General features: G+C 39.5%; 1 protein-coding gene across 1 annotated transcript in view; it reads right to left on the bottom strand.

The window, feature by feature from the left end:
* Window positions 1–8,025: 8,025 nt before the first annotated feature.
* The window catches only part of bnip3 (BCL2 interacting protein 3), a 37,382-nt gene continuing 21,702 nt past the window's right edge, over window positions 8,026–23,705 (bottom strand). Inside the window, exons 3-6 of the mRNA XM_073027554.1 lie at window positions 22,445–22,529; window positions 17,359–17,465; window positions 14,917–15,066; window positions 8,026–9,847 (exon numbers count right to left, since the gene is read on the bottom strand). Coding sequence (XP_072883655.1) covers window positions 9,802–9,847; window positions 14,917–15,066; window positions 17,359–17,465; window positions 22,445–22,529 — 388 coding nt within the window. The 3' untranslated portion in view covers window positions 8,026–9,801. The remainder of the gene's footprint in view (window positions 9,848–14,916; window positions 15,067–17,358; window positions 17,466–22,444; window positions 22,530–23,705) is intronic.

Here is a 23,705-nt window from a genome sequence, read left to right as displayed (position 1 = left end):
ATCAGGCTGACTTAGCTGTTTTGAGGTTATGATGACCTAACTAAACTCAAGTATACTGGAGCTTAGCCAAATTTAGTTGAAAAGTACCTGATTTAATACCTAGTTGTAAATAAATGAGGAAATCTGCAGATGGTGGAAATCCAAGCAACACACACACAATACGTTGGAGGAACTCTGCAGGCCAGGCAACATCGAGGGAAAAAGAGTATTCAGTCGACATTTGGACCGACCTCAGTCTGAAACATCCACTGTTTATTCATTTCCATAGATGCTGCCTGACCTGCTGAGGTCCTCCAGCATTTTGTGTGTGTTTTCTAGTTGTAAATATGTTGGCTGATTTATTCTTTTTAAATGGGAAATGGGCATTTATTGCTTGACCCTAGCATGTGTGATAGCACCTCTGCTATGAAAATTGGTTCTAACATTTGTATCAGGATTGATGCAAGAGATAGTATTAGAATGGTTGTTACTCTGGCATGAAGATATGTACTGTGTCCAGTAATGGCAGCATTATAGTTCTTCTATGGGGCATATATGTGTGGGCACGTACAAATTTCTAAATCAGTGTAACATGCAACATGGAGATGCACTTACAAAGTGTGGTGTTGTCATACATCAGCTGGGCTTGTCCAATCCAGTTGAGCTTCTGGCGTAAAGGTATGATGGTAGTGTCACAGGCAGGGGGGCTGCTGTCACAGCATTTTGTATTTTGTTCAAAAGTAAATATTTTCTTTAATAATAAATTTACTTCAAACTTTTGAAGTTTGGTACATAGAGGTGCTAATAATGGCATGAATACACCTTTAGGGTTGGGTTCCCTACCTGGGCTCCGTAGTTTGTTGGGGGGGGGGGGTTGAAGAGTTGCTTATCGACAGTTACTTTGCACTAGACATTGACGATCTTCTTGAGTGTTGTTAGAGCAGTGCACATCAAGGCAGATGAAGAGTATTTCATCACACTCCTGATTTCGACTTTGTAGATGTTGGAAGATGCTGGTCCACCTGTGTTATTCTTTTTGGTCAATGCTAATGTTGATGGCAGGAGGTTTTATCAGGGTAATGCCATTCAAAGCCAATGGCAAACAGGGTCACGCAATGTCTTGATGGACATTGCCCAGTAGTTTTTGCTAACTTATTAGGCAAATCTGAATGCTTCTAGATTTTGCTGCATACATAGACAAAAGAAACATTGTGAATCATCAGTGAACATCTGGCAACACCTCAGGTACTGATGATCGGCATTTAACAACCATAATCATTTCCCTTTGTGTTATGTATGACTTCAAGCAGCCAAATCTTTTCTCTTATATGTTCATTAACTTCAGTTGATGCCACACTGGGTCTTGATATCAGGTGTAGTCATCTCTACACACACTTTATCCTTTGACCTGTTGTTGGACCAAGGCTGTAGTGAGGAATGCTGATGATACCTTCCAGTACTTTGCTGAAAATGGAATAGATTTATCATTTGTTCCTTTCGCTGTAAACTGGACAAACTGGGGCAGTTTTCAGCAGAAGCCGGATATGTGACTGTGCTGGAACCCCGTAGTAAGAGTTCTGGGGCACAGATCTTTAATACAGCAGCTGGGCTGAATGTGAGCCTTCACTCTCTCCAGTACTCTCAGCCGTTTCTAGTTTGTGCGGACTGAATTGGATGAAGACTGGCCTCTGTGATAATGGAGAACTCAAGAGGAAGCTGAGATGGATCTTCCACTTAGCTGATCTAGCTGTGAAGGCTGTAGCATAATGGACCCGTCATTATTGAAGACGGGTTTGCTTTTGGAACTTCACCTTGCCATTAAGCATCTAGTTATTCACCATGCATACCAAACAGACATGGCAGGTCTGCAGAGCTTTGATTTGATTGTATCCAGGGTTTACTTGCTCTGCCTCCTGCATGTTGTGTGGCACCCAGGATGTCCAAATTTCAAGCTGCACCAAACTGACCCCTCATTATCAGGCATGTTTATGTTCCTCATTTAACAGGGACAGTCTCCTGCCTTGCTTCCAGTGGTAGATTGAGGACTATGGGCAGTGCTCATTGTTCCTGGTGTACACAGCATGTCCTGAGTGCTTATTTTTGAGCTGCTTAATCTGTTGAGTCTCTCCCACACTTAGTCACAAAAATATTCAACTTAATAAACTGTATGAGAGTTTACTTGATCTTGTGTAAAAATAGTTCTCGGCCACAGTGGTGTCAAAATAGAAGGGAAAGGCAAGATGGAAAAGTCAGTCAAATCTGCTTGCATTGAACATGTGAATATTGAACCAACATACCGATTCATGGTGTCTTCAGCCTTGCAGATCAATGAACCAATGCAGTCATGATCCTTGGCCAAAGGCAACATGTCATTTGTATGGTGACTCAGTGAGATTTGTTCTAACAACCAGAACTAAAGATTTCCATTTGTTCAACATAACTGACAGTAGCTATGCTATCATCCACTATAAAATAACTGAAAATAAAATTAAAAATAACATAGGACTTGGTTAAGGAATTAAAGAGATAAGAACAGCAACAGCTACAAAAATGATGTACACTTTTTCTTAGCATAACATGGAGTTGCTCACTCAGGACAAGTTAGCTACACACCATATCACAATAAGCAGGTCTGGAGGTAGGACAATGGAGCAGTTAATTTACATATGACACACCGAGTTTATGACATCTTTTTTATAACCAGACAGACTCTGAGACTGTTGTAAAAAAATAAGGGGAAAGAAACAATGAGTACATACCAGATGTGCAAATAACAGCATAGCAAGAATAGTACAAACAAACCATAAAAGTTGTGGACAAAAAGCACCTGGAATTATTGAACAACGTATTTTATTGCTGATTACAAATGATTAATCTCAGAATTCCAGTAAACAGCTAAAGAGTAATCCGTAGAACAATACACGAGAGGAACAGGATCTCCAGTCCACAATGTCTGATGCCATTTTAAACAGCACATCTGCCTATATGTGGGTATATCCCCTCACTCCATGATTGTTTGTGTGCCTGTTTAAATGCCTTTTTAATGATGCTGTTGCTACCTACTTGCAGCATGTACCCTGGAAGCATGTTCCAAGCATTTAGACGGATTGACAGGATGCATAAAGAAACTCTAATTGCCTTTAAACAATCTAATTTCATCCCAACCAAGGTCCATCTGGAACTGGTTAATTCTCTTGCAAGCTATCTGTAATTTGTGTCAATTGTGAATACGTTGAACAAACTTGTATACTCCTTATCAATAAGGATCTACATTAAATTATTAAACAAATACATAAAGAAAATTTAGTACATTTAAGTAATTAGACGTGTTGGCGCGTGGCCTAGTGGATAAGGCATCTGTCTAGTGATCTGAAGGTCACTCCTCAGCTGAGGCAGCGTGTTCGTGTCCTTGAGCAAGGCACTTAACACATTGCTCTGGGACATCACCGGTGCCAAGCTGCATGGGTCCTAGTGCCCTTCCCTTGGACAATATCGGTGGCATGGAGAGGGGAAGGCCTGCAGCTTGGGCAACTGCTGGTCTCCCATACAACCCTGCCCAGGCCTGCACCCTGGAAACCTTCCAAGGCGCAAATCCATGTTCTCACGAGACTAACGGATGCCTATAAGTAATTAGACATATTTGAAAATGCCAGCATTTTAATTATCCATCTCTAACTGCCCCTTAACTGTTATATTAATGTAAGTCCGTTGACAGTCAAGTTCATTGGTACATCACAATTCATAGCTGAATGAGGTATGGTTGATCAATCACCTTCTCTGAAGCGCTTCTGTGAACTACCGTAGTTGATTTTTTAAACAGTATGTGTGGTAGATTAATGGTCACCTTTAAGTTTTCTGTGCCAGATTCACTCATCAACTAGAATCTAAATTTCCTATCTGATACAATGGGATTTGAACTTAAGTACTAGGTCAAGGATCCAACCTCTTGATTTGGATCTAGTGTTGTTATCAACCACGATACTGTATTTGCAGCTAGGCTTCAGAATCTTATATCCATGTACATGACAAATGCAAAAAAAAATCAAATAGGATGCCTCAAAAAGGTAGCAGCCATCATTAAGGAACTCGTCATCCAAGCCATGCTGTTTCCATTGCCACTATCAGGAGCCTGAAAGCACCCACTCAATGATTCCTGAACAGCTTCTTCCATTCTGCCAACTAATTTCTGAATGGATATTGAACTCATGAATACTACCTCATTACTTTTTAATTTTTTTGCACTACTTATTTTATATTTTTTTACTGTGATTCACATTCCCCCCCATATTATTATGTATCGTATTGTACTGCTGCCACAAAGACAAGTTTCACGACATATGCCAGTGATATTAAACCTGATTGTGATTCTTACACGTGGAAAATGGTCATACGTTTCTGTTCTATGCTGCTGATAGCCTCCAAATCAGAGTATTCAACTTCTCATTAATTTGTCAGCATAAAAATTCTTAGTATCCTGTTCCAGAAATTTGATTGAAATTTGTAACTTCGATTAAGCAATACATCAATACATTAGATTTTTTTGTGTGAAGTCAAGAACATTATTTTCTCCAACTGATAGTATTTTTGAATCAATGTTCACCAAGCTTGAATGTTAAGTGTGAATTCCAGATGTAATGAATAACGGCTAGGGATTATTGTTAGCTTGGAAAACAATCACATGCAAATAAGGTAACCTTTGTCAAATCTGGAGACCAACCTCAGCATCAGTCTAGATCACCAGCAGGCTTGCTCACTGTGGTGTCTGACTGGCAACTGAAAGTTGATCTTGGCAAGCAGTTGAGGTTCCCTGACTTCACTGCATCATCATCCCCGAGGCCTGACAATGGTAATTCAGAATCCTTGAAGCTGTTGTTCTTGGTAGAACTGACAGTTCCTTGGAAAGACCAGATTGAGCAGGTGTTTGAGTATAAAGAAAGGAACAGGTAGAGCAGTGCCAGAGACAGGGTGGAGGGCACGATGTGAACCTATAGAGGTGGGATGTAGAAGTTTTGTTGGCTGCTTATCAGGACTGTCACAGGCTGCTGTACAAGACTCCAGACGGCTATGAATCAAGTTGTGTGACCCATGGACCAATGCTACTGGGACACAAGTCAGAGCATGATCAACCCTGGGTGAGACTGTCTGATGTTGAAAGACCTGAAACTCCCAATGACCCCAGGTTACATCAATGATGACGTGTTCCAGCACATCCTAGGATGTTTTTTCACTCAAGTAAATACAGACCAACACACACTAAAATGCTGGAGGAACACAGCAGGTCAGACATGGAAGAACTGCTATGACTGCAAGAAACAGGTGGCAGAGGATTGCCAGGGGCGAGGAGTGGAACTGGTGCAGACACACCTAGCCGAGGGACCAGGCAACATCACTTGATTCCAAACAATTGGTGTATTGATCATTACAGAATGTCTCTCTGGTGCTTTCTGCTCACTCCCCACCCCCCATTCCCCTTTTTTCAACCATGACACACCTTTCCCTGCCCCCTTCCCACTGTCAATCCACAGTAGAGACCCATATCAGAATCAGGTTTATCATCACTTACATACATCATGAAATTTGTTTTTTTATTGTGGCAGTACAGTGCTATACATAAAACTACTACAGTACTGTGTAAAAGTCTTAGGCACTGTAGCTATACATAAAGACCACAAGATACAGAAACAGACTATTTGCCTAAGACTTTTGCACAGAACTGTATATGTAATTGGAATTATTGTTACATCGACTGAGAGCAGTGAAAAGCTTGTCTTGTGTACTGCTTATACAGGTCAAATGATTACAAAGCACTCAGGTAGATCAAGGTAAAACAATAATAGAATGCAGCTTAAAGTGCACAGCAGCAAAGTGCACCACTGGTAAACATTAAGGTGCATAATCACAAGACAACTGGTGAGGTCAACAGTCCATCTTAAGAGTACGGATGCACTAGGGAACTATTCAAGTAGGGTAGAATCTGGCCTTGAGCTGACTGACATGTGCTTTTGTATCTTCTGCCTGATGGAAGAATGTAGAAGAGAGAATGTCTGCAGGTAGATGTATTCTTTGACTCTGCTGGCTGCTGTACTTAAGACAATGAGAAGTATAGACAGAGACCACGGAGGGGGAGGCTGGTTTCCATAACGTGTCAAGTTGTACCCACAACTCTCTGCAGTTTTGTGGAGTCATGAGCAGAACAGGTGACACACCAAGGCATCATGCATCCAGATAGAATGCATCAATAAAAATTAGTTAAGGGTCATGCCAAATTTCTTAAGCCTCCTGAGGAAGTAGTGGTGTGTATGGCCAAAGAGATTTTAAGTGCAGAATATTGCAGGATACAGGAAGCATTCCACTTTCTAAAGGATGTTGTTCTTTCTTTAAAATGATGCTTGGCAAGGTTTAATAAAAGTATACCATGTACATGAAACTTCTGTAGAGGTTGCTGGAGGAACATGTTTTTGTCAATAAATTCATTTACAATCATCAATTTGAACATTCTTTAATTTGCACCGACTCATCATTCATTGAAATCTAAATTGTATTTTCACAAAGACCAATGATTATAATTATTGTTTAGTTGAACTGTTGCGCTATAAAAGATAGGGTATAAGAGAGATTGGTCAGATGACGGTATCTAGAAATTATATGTACCATGTTAAGCTTTCCCTGAAGCTGTTCTCAATATTGAAGGTCCAGCAGCAACTTTCGGGGACGAATCAGTCTAATTTAAGTATCTCTTGCTCTTTGGTATCTTGCCATTGCCAACAGTTTGTTCAGATACTCTTAGTCCTGACATGAAATTAGAAAATAATTTGAATATTTTAACCTCTGGCATCCTTACCAAAAAGAATGAGATGCCACAGGTGGAAAAAAATCATGCCCCAATTATGAATAATGCAAACAGAATAAGAATGTCCAACATACTGTAACTCCTCATTTTTCATATTATGTTGTTAAATATACTGAAGTAGATGTCATTAACGTGAAAATTATCAGCCGATCATTGCAGTCAATCATGGTAATCCCGTGACTTGATTTTCCACCCTACCTACCCCCTCGCTCGGACTCACCTGCCACTTTGTGCTCCTTCTCTTTGGCTTCGCTCTGCCTTCTTATTCTGGCTTCTGCTTGATGAAGGGCCTCAGCCCGAAACGTCGAATGTTCAATCCTCTTCAAAGGCGGTGTGTGACCTGGTGAGTTCTTCCAGCATTTTGTGTTGCTTAAGATTTCCAACATCTACAGAATCACTTGTGTCTCACTTGATTTCTATCACTGTAGAATAACTTTTGCTTATAAATTCCAACATTTCTACCATATAAACTCAGTGTTAGAACATGACTTTGGGCCAGAATTAGGCCATTAGGCTCATCAAGTCTGCTCTGCCATTCCATCATGGCTGACATATTGCCCCTCCCAAGTACTTTCTCCTACCTTCTGTCTGCAACTTTTGACACCTTGACTAATCAAGAAACTATCAACCTCTATGTTAAGTATACTCGACTTGGCCCCCAGAGTCATCTGTGGCACTGAATTCCACAGATTCACTACTCTCTGGCTAAAGAAATTCCTCCTCATCTCAGTTCTAATATAGATGTCCCCCCGTTCTGAGGCTATGCGCTGTGATCGTAGAGTCCCCCACTATAGGAAACATCCTCTCCACATCCACTCTATCCAGACCTTTTCTCCCTCATTCTTCTAAATCCCAGTGAGTACAGGCCCAGAGCCATCAAATGCTCCTCACAGTTTAACCCTTTCACTGCCACAGTCATTCTTGTAAACCTCCGCTCGACCCTCCCCTAAGCCAGCACATTTTTTTAAATATCTTTTGATAAGGGGCCCAAAACTACTCACGGTACTCCACGTGGAGCCTGACCAATGCCTTACAAATGGTGAATGCCTCACAGCATCACATCCTTGTTCTTATATTCTAGTCCTCTTAAAATGAATGCGAACATAGAATTTGCCTTCCTTGCCATCAACTTAACCTGCAAGTTGACCTTTAGAGGATCCTGCACAAGTGCCGTGTTAATTGTTACAAAAACATAATTTCATTCAATAATCACATAATGCTTTTATTATACTGTAAACATTTAAAATTTCAGCATGTTTCCATATTAATCACAAGCATGAATCACAACAGCATTCTGTAAAATGCAAGTAATATATCTGCATAACAAATCTGAAGAAATAGTAAACTCCATTAACCTAATCCAATTATCCCCATTTCCAGTTATTGCTCCCACTACTTAAAACATACAACATTAAAGCAGGCAAGACACTTGGATAGGTCTAAAAAGCAGTCATCATTAATGAGGATTTCAAATTTGGTGGTTAAAGAATTAAAAACCATTTATTTCAGGCAGAAGCAGCTGTGCTCACTAAGATGCATGCGAGGTAATCAAAGACTTTCACCGAGAAACACCTTACTTTCCTGACATTCCTACTAGTTCTATACTGTAAGAATTAAGGTTCTATATGGCCAAAAATTACTTCTAGATTTTTTTCAAATTTTGTTGTCCTTGTCACTTCATCTTGGTGTCTCAGGTAGTGAAGGATGTGCTACTCAAAGACCAATGTAACCTGACCTGCTCATGATAAACCAGTAAAACTGGTGAAGCCTCTCTTTAGTAGTCTTTAACTGTATAATATCAATTCTGCTCAGCAGTCAAATCAAACTATCTGGATGTGTTCTTTTATATATTATTAATTCTACTACATTATACATGGCATCACATTAAACGAGTCATTGTACTTGTATGAATGCATCAGTTACAAGCACTGGGGACAACACACAAAGATTTTTGCATGACAATGCTATTTGTGAAACATGACCTTATTTTAGCTTGCTAATGATTCCTTTATTATTTTATACCATTTGTATCTATATTCTTGTACTTAATGAATTCTGAAGGCTGAATTGTAAAAACCAAACTGTGATTTTTAAACTACCTACCAGACAGGCAAGTTCCCTTTATTGACAACCCTGGATGTTTCAGCGTAGTTTAATTTCTTGCATACATATTAAACAAGTCTCTAAACACAAGTAAAATGCATTAAACAGACTTTAAAAATTCATTTCTAATCCAGTAGAATTATTGATGAGGTGTCTTAGATATTACATTTGATGTATTTCATCATCACAAAACCCAAGTGCAATCAATGACAAATGATTTATTGGAATCCACCTTAAAAAGAGATGTATATATAACACCTGGTTTTAAAAATTCAAGTCGACTTCCTGAGATCTATTGTACAGATCTGACTCTGTTCAAATTCTTACAAGATATCAGTTTAAAAAACAGCATTCAACCACAATATTCCCACTTGATCAAGTCTTGGTTGCTTGCATTTCAATATTTTCATTGCCTTAACTGAATACTACGAATTCACAATCTTGTTACCACTAATAGTAAGTGGAATTCTCATACAAATGGCTCTTTTTTATTCATCAGTGGATCACTGAACAGAAGCTCTCCATCTACCTTTAAGTGAACAAATCTGAAAATTGGAAAATAAGTTTTTCAAGAAGTTCTTTAGCCTATATATTTTCACTATTAGACAACTTGTTTCACATTTTTTTATGAATTAAAATTTAGTTTTCACAGAAATCAATGAGTCTATGGCATGTGTGAATGGCTTTAAACGGGTAAACTTTTAACTAGTCAGGGAGAAGAATCGGGCTAATCAACTATGAACACAGTACTTAGTATTGTAATAACTTAAAAACACGGTAGCTACATCATAGTTAATGGCCGCTTTTCAGAGAATTCTTCATAGAATCTGCTACTTCATCACACGCAAAACACTTTCAGTGGAACATCCTTAAACAGCGCTGGATGGGGTACTAATGCGTCTGCCAATATAGATTCTAGAAAGAAAAATATGTTGATCAGAGAATATCCATCAAATCCTCACATGATAGCAATTTAGACCCGTATCCATCACAAATAAATGATTCATTGTAATTTGAGAAAAATTCTGCCCTATAACTCCTAGGGTTAGGACATTAAAAGTTGACGAGACACTGCAGCTACTGAGATCTGGTGCAAAAATAAAATTGCTAGAGGAACTCAGGCCAGGCGGCACTGGTGGGGGTAAAGGAACACTCGATGTTTTGGGTCAAAACCCTACACTGGGACAGAGAATGTAAGGAAGAGATGGCCAATATTGAGCAGAGAGTAGGGAGGGGTGCAGCAACAGCTGGCATGGTATGGTGGATCAAGGTAGTGAGTGGAACCAAATAACAGAAGGCTGCCTGGCAAAAGGAGAATAGTGGAAGGAAGGCAGGATATAGGAGACAAAGTGTATCGAGACAGTGGGTGACAGGCAAGCAGAACAAGATTAGGGGAGCAGACAGAAACTGGGAAATTAAACATAGGTGGAAAGAGAAGGAGGAGAATTTGTTGAAAAGGGATTATGAGAAGCCCAGCGTGAATCAGAAAAAGGAGTAAAGAAGTGGAAGGGATGTGGGCTATCTTAAACAGTTACTGAAATACGACACCTTCCTTCATAGGAAAGGGGATGGGAGAAACTGGGGTTTTTATGTCAATTTTTAGCAGTCTTTCAGAAAAACCCTCTACAAATACTCATTAAGCCAGTCTAACAGTACTTCTGGTTTTTAAAAAAAAGTAAATAAAATCAAATACACTGGATTCCAGTTAATTGGGTCACACTGGGGCCAGTACACTTCAGCGCAATTGAGCAGTTGCCGCAATTAACCAAAGTTTCAAGAAATAACTAAAAAGGTTTATAAAAAGTACTATTTACTGAGTAACAAGCTACGTAATTACAAACCCCATTTCCAGAAAAGTTGGGATATTTTCCAAAATGCAATAAAAACAAAAATCTGTGAGATGTTAATTCACGTGAACCTTTATTTAACTGACAAAAGTACAAAGAAAAGATTTTCAATAGTTTTACCAACCAACTTAATTGTATTTTGTAAATATACACAAATTTAGAATTTGATGGCTGCAACACACTCAACAAAATTTGGGACAGAGGCATGTTTACCATTGTGTTACATCACCTTTCCTTTTAATAACACTTTTTAATCGTTTTGGAATTGAGGATACTAATTATAGTAGATTTGCAATTGGAAATTTTGTTCATTCTTGCTTGATATAAGACTTCCGTGGTCTCCGTTGTCTGATTCTCCTCTTCATGATGCACCATACATTTTCAATAGGAGATAGATCTGGACTGGCAGCAGGCCAGTCAAGCACATGCACTCTGTGTCTACAAAGCCACGCTGTTGTAGCTCATGCAGAATGTGGTCTGGTATTGTCCTGCTGAAATAAGCATGGATGTCCCGGGAAGAGACGTCACTTTGATGGTAAAATATGTCTCTCTAAAATCCTAATATACGCCTCAGAGTCAATGGTACCTTCACATACATGCAACTCACCCATGCCGTGGGCACTGATGCACCCCTATACCATCACAGATGCTGGTTTTTGCACCTTTCGCTGATAACAATCAGGATGGTCGTTTTCATCTTTGGCACGGAGAACTCGACGCCCATTTTTCCCGAAAACTAGCTGAAATGTGGACTCATCTGACCACAGCACACGGTTCCAGTCTTTTGGTCCATCTGAGATGAGCTCGGGCCCAGAGAACTCGCCGATGTTTCTGCATAGAGTTGATGTATGGCTTCCTCCTTGCGTAATACAGTTTCAAGTTGCATTTCTGGATGCAGCGACGGACTGTGTTAAGTGACAATGGTTTTCCGAAGTACTCCCGAGCCCAGGTGGCTATAATTGTCACAGTAGCATGACGGTTTCTTAGGCAGTGCCGCCTGATGGCTCGAAGATCACGCGCATTCAACAGTGGTTTCCGACCTTGCCCTTTACGCACTGAGATGTCTCTGAATTCTATTAATCTTTTCACAATATTATGTACTGTAGATGTTGAAAGACCTAAATTCTCTGCAATCTTGCATTGGGAAATGTTCCTTTTGAACTGACTAACAATTCTCTCATGAATTTTGGCACAAAGGGGTGAGCTACGACCCATCCTTGTTTGCAAAGACTGAGCCTTTGATGGACGCTACTTTTATACCCAGTCATGATACCTCACCTGCTACCAATTAGACAGCTTAATGTGGAGTCTTCCAAACCGGTGTTACCTGAATATCTTATTTTATCAAATATCAATCTTATTTTAACTCTGTCCCAACTTTTGTTGAGTGTGTTGCAGCCATCAAATTCTAAATTTGTGTATATTTACAAAATACAATTAAGTTGGTCAGTAAAACTATTGAAAATCTTTTCTTTGTACTTTTGTCAGTTAAATAAGGGTTCACATGAATTAATATATCACAGATTTTCATTTTTATTGCATTTTGGAAAATATCCCAACTTTTCTGGAAATGGGGTTTGTAAATGAAATACAAATTAGTACACCACTAATATTTCTACAGCACTATACTACTGTGTGTTAGTTCCTTGAAGACTGTGTTAGGGATTTGGAGCAGCAGCTGGATGACCTTCAGCTTGTACAGGAGAGTGAGGAGATCATCGACTGGAATTAAAGGGAAGTAGTCATCCCTAAGTTGCAGGAGGCAGGTAGCTGAGTGACTGTCAGGAAAAGGAATGGGAAGGTGACTATGCAGCTAGCACAGAGCATCCCTGTGGATATTCCCCTCAATAATAAATATTCCGTCTTGGATACTGCTGTGAGAGACCTACCAGGGGAATGCTACGGAGACAGGTTACTGGCACTAAGCATGGATCTGTGGTGCAGAAGGGAAAGAGGGAGAAGAGGGAAACAGTAGTGATAGGGGACTCAATAGTCAGAGGAACAGACAGGAGATTCTGTGGACGTGAACGGGACACCCATATGGTATGTTGTCTCTCATGTGCCAGGGTGAATGCTTGCAACCACATACAGTAAAATAATTCTGAACTGTCTTACTGCTCATTTCTTGCTAACTATCAGTGACAAAAAAAATCACTGATTTTTGAACACAAATAAATACAACTGATGCTATTTAAAAACTGTTTGCTCTAAGCAAGGTGTAGAGTCAATTGATACTAGTTAGAAACTGCATGGCAAGAGTTTCCTCATCCAATTAAGTGGCATAATGTCCCAAATAAATGACTACAATCAGAGCTACTTTCTTGATTAGTTTTTGTTCTTTGAATTGTCCCAAGTAAGCGGCTGTGCAAATAAACAATGGCCCAATTAACCAGAATCCACTATAAATAAAAGGAGACAAATCCTTTGTCTCCACATTTGTTCCGAGAATGAAGCTTTCCTTTCCAACACATCAGATGCCTTCCTTTTTCAAAAAATGGCCCTCACCCACATCATTTTCTTTTCCCAGACATTCACCTTCACCCCATCTTCCCATCACCTGAACAGAGAGTTTCTCTTGTCCTCAACTACTACTAACTTCCAGCACATTATTCTCTGTAACTTCCATCTTTAACTGGACCCCACCAAGCACATCATTAACACCATCCTCTCATTCCTCCCTACCCAGTAATCTCACTCCTGACACTTATCCCTGCAAGTGGAAGAAGTGCTACACCTGCCCATCACCTCATCCCTCACCTCCAATCAGTGCCAAAAACAGTCCTTCCAGGTGAGGTAACAACTCACTTGCAAATCTGTTGGGGGTTGTCTACTGTATCCGATGATCCCAATGTGGCCTCTTTTATGTCAGTAAGAACTGACATAGATTTGGGGACCACTTAATTGAGCACCTTTGCTCCACCTGCAACAAACAGGATTTCCTGGTGGCTAACCATTTTAACTCCAATTCCCATTCCAACATGTCGGTCCATGGCCTCCTCTATTGCAACGATGAGGCTACTGTCAGATTGGAGGAGTAATTTTACATCTGGGCAACCTCCAACCTGATGGCATGAACATCAATTTCGCTAACTACCACTAATTTCCCCCTCCCCCTTCATCCATTCCCCACTCTGTCTCCCCTCTTACCTCTTCTCTTCTCCTTACCTGCCCAACATCTCCCCCTGGTATCCCTCTTTCTTTTCTATCAGATTCCTTCTTCTTTAGCCCTGTACCTTTTCATCCATCAGCTCCCAGCTTCTCACTTCATCCTCTCTCCTCCACCCATCTGGTTTCACCTGTCATATTCCAGCTTGTACTCCTTCCCCTCTCTCCACCTTCTTATTCTGGCTTCTTCCCCTTTCCTTTCCAGTCCTGATGAAGGGTCTCAGCCTAAAACATTGACTATTTATTCATATTTATCAATGCTGCCTGACCTGCTGAGGTCCTCCACAATTTTGTATGGGTTGCTCTGGATTTCCAGCATCTGCAGACTCTCGTGTTTATAAATAAGATCAATATTTTAATATTATCAGGTCCTCTTATGTTTACTATAAAAATAATTTAATAAGTTGATGCTGAAGAAAATGTTTAAGAATAGTTTGTTTCATAATTTAACAATTTATTTTCAACACTACCCTCCAGAGGGAGAAACAAAGGTAGATTTTCTACATTCTTAAATCACAAGCACATTGAAATCGTAGGAAATGGTTACCATAAACCTGTCAAAGTTTTGATAGGGAACATCAGTTGGAAATGGGATTTAAATGCAGAAACACAGAGCACAATCAGTAAGGTGTGATGTTAGGCAGAAATTCTGTCTATCAAGGATACAGATGCATGTACAACAGGCTCAAAGTTCAAAAGTGAGCAAGAAACCAATTACAGGAAGGACTTTCTTAGTGTCTACAAAATAATTGGTTTTTCCATTATGATTAAGAAACTAACGTCAGTGACCATATTAAGACAAATTTTGAACCTGAAGTTCAGTATGAAAATGTTCAATTCAGGTTAATCCACAAAATATCTTAACTAATGAGAACTGCAGATTGAAATAATTCCATTAAACATTTGTATCTGTGCAGTTAATGGATCGCAATGTAAATTTAGAATAGCACAGTCAACTGGATAATAACTTACCCCAAACCAACAGCAAGTATATGGGAGATAAACAGTGATGGCAGGAAAACTTTCAGGAATTCAGCCGAGAAAATACCTCCTTTTTTCATGACACCAGTATTCCTCATGCTCAGAGTACCAGAACGCTTTGGATGTTTGAACTGGAATTCCCTAGTTCAGAAGGAGAAACTTTAGGTACAGCTATAGTGTTAAAGAAATTCCAAAGACAGCACAATTATACAGTGCCAGAACACACAAACAAGTCATTTGATTCATCCGGTGTGCAAATGAAATCCCCCCCCCCCCCCCCACCCATAAAACCATCAAGTTTAATTGAAGATTACTGTTTACCCCCTCTCCCGAATAATGCAAGAAATAGGAACATTAGTAAACCATTTGGCATCTTAACCTAAATACAGCAAGATCATAGCTGGCTCAGTATCACTTTCCTGCCACAGCACTTAATTCCTTTGCTGTGTGAGTTCTTTCAAACTCCGTCTTGTATATGCACAAAGATTGAGTTTTGAATTTCAAACCATCAACATTTACAAGCTCAGCTCTCTAGTTCCACATTCCTCACCAACAGGAATCAGTGCCCTCAGTAATGTTTCAATTGATTCCCCTCACGCTACTGATAGCAGACTTAAGAGACTACTAGACAGGTATATGGTGGAATTTAAGGTGGGGGGTTATATGGGAGGCAGGGTTTGAGGGTCGGCACAACATTGTGGGCCGAAGGGCCTGTAATGTGCTGTATTATTCTATGTTCTATGTTCTATTATTTGATCTCACTTCATAAACCAAGCTGCTCGTCCAAGAATTTAATTTACTAAACCCAAGCTGCATTTCCTCCAATTATACCCTTACTGAGGCATTGAGGCTGAAACTGCACCCAGGACTCCATGTGTTGCTTCACCAATCCCTGTATAATTGCAGCAAGACTTGAAACTTTGTATTCCCATCCATCTATAATAAAAATCAACATACTGCTCTAATTGTTTGTTTTATCTGCTTGAGAACTTTCATGAACCACTGCACAAATATTTAATAAGTGTTCACCATTCAAACATATTCATTTTGCTGCTCTCCAAATGTTCCTATACTATATTTCACCTGGTATCTTCCAGCATGCTTGCTTAACCTGTATATATCCCTTCATGGTCTTTTTGGGATGCTTATATAGACCATATTCTCACTCCCTAACCAGGCTTAGAATTTCATCTTGCAGAGACGGATTAATTGGTCACTGCGGAGGTCACTCATGATTGTGGTCATGGGTCTGTTGCTTGAAAGCGCTAAAGGCAGCAGAAGCTGTTGAATGGGTCTTACATGAAGGACCCCCTTTATTCTGCATGTTGTCATAAAGTAAAACATCCAGCAGGTCCATAGTGTCATTGAGTGGAAATGTGGAGCAGATGAAGTGGGAGTTTGGGGGGGGGGGGGGGGGGGTTGTGGTTGGAAGTGGTGGGACAAGAACTCAGCATGAAAATTGGCTGACAGTTTCAGTAGGTAGAATTAAGTGATAGTTCTGAACTTTGAGAACTGGGTGGGATGTGGCAGTGATCAAGAAGGGGCCGGTTTACTCCCTTGTTTTACTTTCTCCCTCTAGCAAATACTCTGGAAAACTACTTTAAATAATAAAACTCGCCCTATCTGTGAGCTCCCTGCTCCTGAAAACATTGCAACTCTTCTTTTACTTTAATACTATCCTTTTGTTTCTTAGCTAGACCTGGATGGATATTCACCCCACCTCCCCCATCCCACTTTTAATGGAATGTAAAATTAACTTAAAACTATAATTTTTCAAGTTATTAAACTAATTCTTATTTATCACTAATTTTTATTGCAACACCAACAAATTACATTCAATACAACCAGTTGCAGATTATTCTGACTGTTTAACCCAGCCACCCTCCAACCCTCATCACCATCCCCCCTCATCCCCACCCCCCCACACCCATCCCTCTCCCCTCCACCAACCAAATGAATAGCAGTGCATACACAAACAGAGCATTCCTATTTTAACATAAGATCTTTTAAGTTAGATGTCAAATTTGTCCACATTAAGATTGTGTTTGGTCGTGCGTCATTTATACTTGCTGACGATAGTTCCAGGTAAGAAATGTCCAAAAAGCTTCGAAGCCAGTGGGAAGTTATTAAACTAATTCTAAGAGCATTTACACCTTACAGTTCACAGGCCATGGCAGAGACATGTGATTCAACATCATCCACATAACATTTTTCTCCAACCTTCCTTCATTTCTTTTTACTATTAATAAACTTGACAATCAACCAAATACTGACTTTCAATGAAGATCCTTTTCAATTTTGAACATCTCTTTCAGTTAGGGTAGTAAATTTTCCGGGATTGTCCTAATTTAAACCTGTCTATGATTTAAGTTGATGAGTGATTAGGTGAGGAACATGACTAATGGTGGGTAATAAATCCAAGTCTGTACTTACTTTGGGGGGATATTCTCAGGTCTACTTGACCAATCCCATATCCAGTCAGCATTTTTCTTCATTATATTTTCTACCTCTCTCTTTCTTTCTAGATAATCTTCTTCAGACTAAAGGAAAAAAATCATGAAAATATTATTAAATGTTCTTTTGCACATGTTCATAATTCATATAGCTTTTTGTACAAATAACACTGTAATGTTAATGTGAGGGAATGATGACAAAAATTTCGTGCCCTGCTCTTTTTTTTAAAAAAAAAGCATGGAGGCAAAACTCTCCATACACACGTAACTACCTTCCAGCTGACTCGAGGAGCTTAAAGCTGCCACACTTCTCTGGATTTGTCTACTTCAGACACTTTCAAGTGAGCGCTATATAGCTTTAATTTGGTTAGGTTAAACACAGCTCCAGTTTAACTAATTAAAATGCAATCTACATTTCAGAATGCGACAAGGCCAACATTCATAATATTAATATACATTTGTTTTAAGTCAGGTTATCCCAATCATTCATGTGAATTATTAATATGAGGATGTCATAGAGCTCGTTAGATTTGCATGGCAAGGAAACAGGCTCTTCAGCCCACCAAGACTGTGCAACTATCAAGCAATCATTTACACTAATTCCACTCATCGTCACCACATTCCCATCAACTCACCCCTCCTCCTTTCCCAAATATTCCACCATCTTAACTATTCAAAAGGGACAATTCATAGAGGGTAAATCCACGTGCTTGGGAATATGGAAGCAAATGAACACCCGGGGAAAAAAATCCTTGTGGTCACAGGGTAAACATGAAAACTCCTCTCAGAAAGCAGAAATGGTCAGGATCAAAACTGGGTTCCTGGAACTCTGAGACAGTTTACAAACCAAGCCGTCATGCATACTCAGTCTTATGTCAAATATCTATCATTATATAACCATGTCAACAAAAGTAGTAAAGGAAATGGACAATTGTATTGATCACTTAATTCAAACAGTCTGAGAGATCAGTGAGATCAAAGTCAATCATATTTTATTCAGGTGTGTTTACTAAATAACATACATAGGAACCTAAACAGAGAAATTAAGTATTTTAAAATCTTCACACACTCATACTTGTTCTGACCCACAGTTCACAGTCACAATAATCTTTTAAATTACCTCAGTGTTTTGATTCCACACAGGTTCTACAACCAATTATGCCTCCAGATAACACAGCTCAAATCATGTCCTATGACAGCTTGCACTATATTAAAGAACTACCTCACTATTTTTAATGTCTCTAATAAATGACCAATTCATATTAAAAACCAAAATGTTAAGATTTGAAAATATTCAAAAATACAAATGACTTAATGCATGAAAGCATTTATTCAGAGAAATAACAATAAAAAATTAAAAATTTGACTTTATAACCAAGATCAGCGACTATTGAAATGAATTCTGCTTTGCTGTGTCAGGCATGAAGCAGAGGGACTGGATGTGAAACCAAAGGAATTAACAGTGAGCCCAGAGATGAATGAGAGGTTAAACGTGTTTTGACCTGACTTTCAGTGCATCATTTTTGCAGTAGCAGCAGACATCACATTGAATGCAACATTCTCTACCAACTCACACTGGCTATTAACTATTTGCAGACCTACTGACTGGTTTACAACTACAATCCAGCCTCTGCAAGTTGAAGGCTATATTCAAGTATTTGCAAGGCACATCTCAAACACCTATGTCTATATCAATAATCAGTTATAGGTATTATCAATAATGGATAATTATTCCAGTTTAATTTTGTTATCTTCCTAGGTTCTTTGAACAATTTCACTTCACTCATGTAACTACTCTCCTCCAAAATAATTGGAGCAAATTATTGATAATTATTTTCATTAATACTTGTTGCAAAATGCTATGCGATTTTTCAAGTTCAACTGTCATTCAAGCATACATGAATACAGCCAAACAAAACTGCATTACTCCAGGGTCAAGGTGCGAAACACAGTAGCAACCAGTCATACACAGCACAAGGCACATACAAGACATCAAGCGCATTTGATTGCAGCAAAATACAGTCACACAAATATATAGTTCAAGTCCGTGAACGTTGTAGCAGTCAACAGTTGAACACAACATAGTTTGTTCACCACCTCCAGCACATTGGTGGGGCACAAGACTCCAATGCTTTCCCCTCAGCGGCTGCAAGCAGGGGACACTGTAGCTTGAGGCCTAGGTTCTTGCTATGACCAAGGCCACACAGCTCCCCTACCATTTGCCAATAAATTGGACCTGCAGCATTCCACACCACCAAAGTCCAATGGAGTCTTGCGATCACGAGAAAAGCGACGAAGACTAGCACTCACTGTTACACTGCACACCTCCTTTGTGCACCAATGCCACTCTGTCGCAGGCAACATCACAGTCCACCTCCTTCAGTTTTTCTGCCAATAAGCAACTCGCTAATAGGGTAGACCTCCAGTATTTTAATTTCTAAATATCAAGCAGGGTCTTGCGATCATAAAAAATACGCTTTAAAAAGGCAGTAACACCTTTGGTTGACTGTGTCTGAGTTCAGCACCACCTAACTGGATTTTGCGTGATTGCCGTCACTGCAAAATTTATTTGTAACAATTGTAATGAAAGCAATGTCCTCTTACTTTGAATTACATTTTGTTTTGAGTAAATGTCTAGATAACCATAAGACACATGAAACTCATTATAATAAATTAAACATTTTGCATTTGTGTGCATTTCCCCATCAATGCTTTCCTTTATAACTTTTCACACTTAGATTTAATATGGAAACTGCCTGTGGAAATACGCCACACATTGTAATCAGACACTCCTTTGAACATGTCATCTCTTCAGTCTTCAGATTTATGACCTTGCTAAAATTAAGCTCCTTCATTTAAGTAGAGTTACAGCACAAATGTCGATCCCAATCCTTATAGAATATACACTAATCTCATTTGTTTTCATTAGGACCTTATCCTCTACGCCTTGCCTGTCTAAATATCTCAATCATAATAACTGCACTTGACTCCACTATCTCCTCAGGCAATGAGTTCTAGCTATCAACCACTCTGTGGAAAAAGAAATCTTGCCACCATCTCCTTTGTAAATTCTTTCCTCTCATCTTAAGACCTTGACTTCTCATTTTTTGACATCCCTACCATAAGAAAAATATTCTGACATTTATGCCTCTAATAATTTTATATATCTTTGTTAGGTCAGTCATAAGCCTCCTTTACACCAGGAAAAACAAACACTAACTATACAATTTCTCCACACCACAAAAACTCTCCAATCCTGGTAAATCTTCTTTGCACTCCCAGCACAACCACATTTCTCCCATTGTATGGTAACCAGAACAGCACACAATACTCCAAGTGTGGTCTAACTGCTGGTTTGTAAAGTTGCAACATAACATGTCAATATTCTTATAGTATGCTATTACAAAGACAAGCATGATATAAAGTTCCTTAATCACCCTATGCAGTTGCCACTTTCAGGCAAATGTGCACTTAACTCTCCCAGACATCAGCCTTCTTTAGCACTCTTTTAACCTTGGCACATGCCTTAGCAAAATCCATATAGATATTGTCTAATGTCTAATGCCCTAGCCTTATTAAGTTTCTGAGTTATCTTTTCAGAAGACTGAAATCTGTTAGCAAGGCAAAATTTCCCCTGTACACAGACATACTAACTGTGATTGATCTGTGTCTTTCCACATATACACACATTCTATCCATTAAGATTTTCTCCAATAATTTCCCTACCTCTGGCTGTGTGACTTGGCTTGTAGTTACCTTGCTATCCGTTCCTTACATTAAGGAACAACATAAGTTACCTAGCATCTCACCCGTGGGTAATGAAGATGCAAAAATCTTTATCAGGATCCTAGTTATCTCTTCCCTTGCTTCCCATAGCAATCCAGGATAGTTCTCATTCAATCCTGGGGACTTAGACGTCCTGGGATGCATAAGGGTTGCTAACATCGCCTAATACCGACCTGCTTCAGATAATCATTTATTCATTTAGAACCTTGCCTATATTGCCTGACTAAACACATAAATTACTACTTTGGTTCTGTCAATACACAAATGGTGATGGAGCATAAACCTACAGAAGTCCTGTTATTATTATTCAGGACACTGGAATAACCACAGTTGCATGGATTTCTTCATGCAATTTAATTAAGGGTGGGTGTTCTTCTCTATGCAGATAGTTCAGAGAACGTTCACTGGGCTGATTCCTAGGATAAAGTGGATGTCTTAAGAGGAAAGTTTATGCGTGTTGGGCCATACTCATAACAGTTTAGAAGAATGACAGATGATCTTATCAAAACAAGAGAGGTGAATGCCGACAAGACATTCCGCTTGTTGGGGTATCTATTCTTTTGAAATGTGTTCTACCTAAAGCTTTAACACTGTTTTTTCTCCCCACTGGTGAAGCTTACCCATCCAGAGGTAGGGAGCAGAGATTCAAAATAATGGAATCATTCATTTAAGATACATAGGAGGAGGAATTTCTTCTTTATGGGTCTTGAATAAATGGAATGTATTACCCTAGATATCTGTGGCTAGGGTAAAACATACAATAAGGGCTGAGATATACCATTCACTGAACTAGAGTGGAGTTAAGGGTTATGGAGAAGCAGGTAAAAGTACAGCAGAAATCAGACTCAGATCAGCTACGATCTGAGTGAATGGTGGAGCAGGTTTGAGGGGCTGTAAAGACTATAACTGATCCTACATTTAAACTTGTATTGTAACTATGGTTAACCAATTGTGTTGCGCAACTTTGTATACAATGCAGAATTGAGTTATTTCTAATCTAAGTAAGATTGCAAAATTCTCTTAACTGCTTTAGAATCTTATCATTGGAAGTAACACAACAGATGTAGTATGTTTTCCATCATTCATTTTAAAAATAACAACAACCTACAGAAATTCTGCAGGATTGTGCTATGGTGAACTTCAGAGTTGCTAGTGTCATTGATACAAATCCTGCTGTACATCTACCTTTACTTATTGAGCTGTGATAATTACTTGACTACTCTGCAAATTCCAGAAGAGATTTTAAAGAAAAGCTACAGAATATTTTGAAATTTTCATACCTGTGAGCTGTTTTTTTCTCCAATGCTGTGTGTATCCATCTCTGAACCACATCGTGGCTGATGTGGAGTCAAGGAACGTGGAGGGCTGTGAATTAAACAAGGTGAACTATTCAATGTTGACAATATTTTAGTTCTTAACTACATTAGAAATGTAATTAAAATGCTCTCATTAGAAATAAGAATGACGGTTGAGCATTGTGCATTGAGAAAGGGTTAATTAATAACCTTGCTGTATTATATTATGACAGAGTTTCACATTTACTATGATGTAGTTCCATGAACATCAATACACACAAAATACTGGAGGAACTCAGCAGCTCAAGCAGCATCGATGGAAAAGAGTAAATACTTGACAATTTGGGCTGAGACCCTGCATCAAGGTTTGCTCTTTTCCATAGATGCTGCCAGACCTGCTGAGTTCCTCCAGCATTTTACGTGTGTTGCTTTGAATTTCAAGCAATTTTTCTCATGTTTCTAGTTTAACTAAATCAAGGACCTTAAATCAAAACAAAAAAGAAACCAAAAAAGATGTGCTTTACTGGAATACTACATGAGAAAGATATAATAGAAGGCAGGCAATGGTTTCCATTTAAAGTAGTTGGACCCCCCACCTTAAAAGGATTTATCATTGAGGGTAAGCAAAAAAGGTTCCACCAACTGCTTACTCTGGTGGTACGGACGTGACAAGTTTAAAAGGAGCATTAGAAATGGGCTCCCATGAGTCTAAAAGGAGAGCAGGAAACAGAGTATGGCAAGCCCGCTGCTAGCCATTAATTGCTGAACAATGGGATAGTGGATTATTGAAGTTAAACTGTAACAGGACTGCAGTGAGGAGGTGTGGAGGAGGATGGAAGGGACAGTGTCGAGGTTCATCCCCAGCAGCTGCGTAACAGAGGACTCTCTGATCTATGGGCTGTTCCCAGGGATGCACATGGAGACCAACACCCGGTGCTGCTGGCAGATCATCAACTCGGTGAAAGACGCTCTTTGGTCAGCCCAAAACTTGATGGCCTACGAGCACGTGGAGATGTCCGTGGGGGAATGCTGCCGACTGGCACATTCTCGGCTGCAGGAGTACGTGCTGAGGGACGCACTCAAACTTGGTGCAGCCACTGCAAGGGCCCGGTGGGGAAGGACCACAGCCTAGGGTTCTTCTCCCGTGGAAGTTGAGGGGTGGGGGGGGGTGAGGTGTATACCCTTGAACAAGTGTATGTAAATATGAAGTAACAGAGTGCCACCTGGGTGGCTAAAGTGTGGGAAT

This window comes from Hemitrygon akajei, chromosome 23 (genome assembly GCF_048418815.1).
Source record: "Hemitrygon akajei chromosome 23, sHemAka1.3, whole genome shotgun sequence".
NCBI classification, from domain to species: Eukaryota; Metazoa; Chordata; class Chondrichthyes; order Myliobatiformes; family Dasyatidae; genus Hemitrygon; species Hemitrygon akajei.
This window is presented reverse-complemented; position numbering and strand designations above follow the sequence as displayed.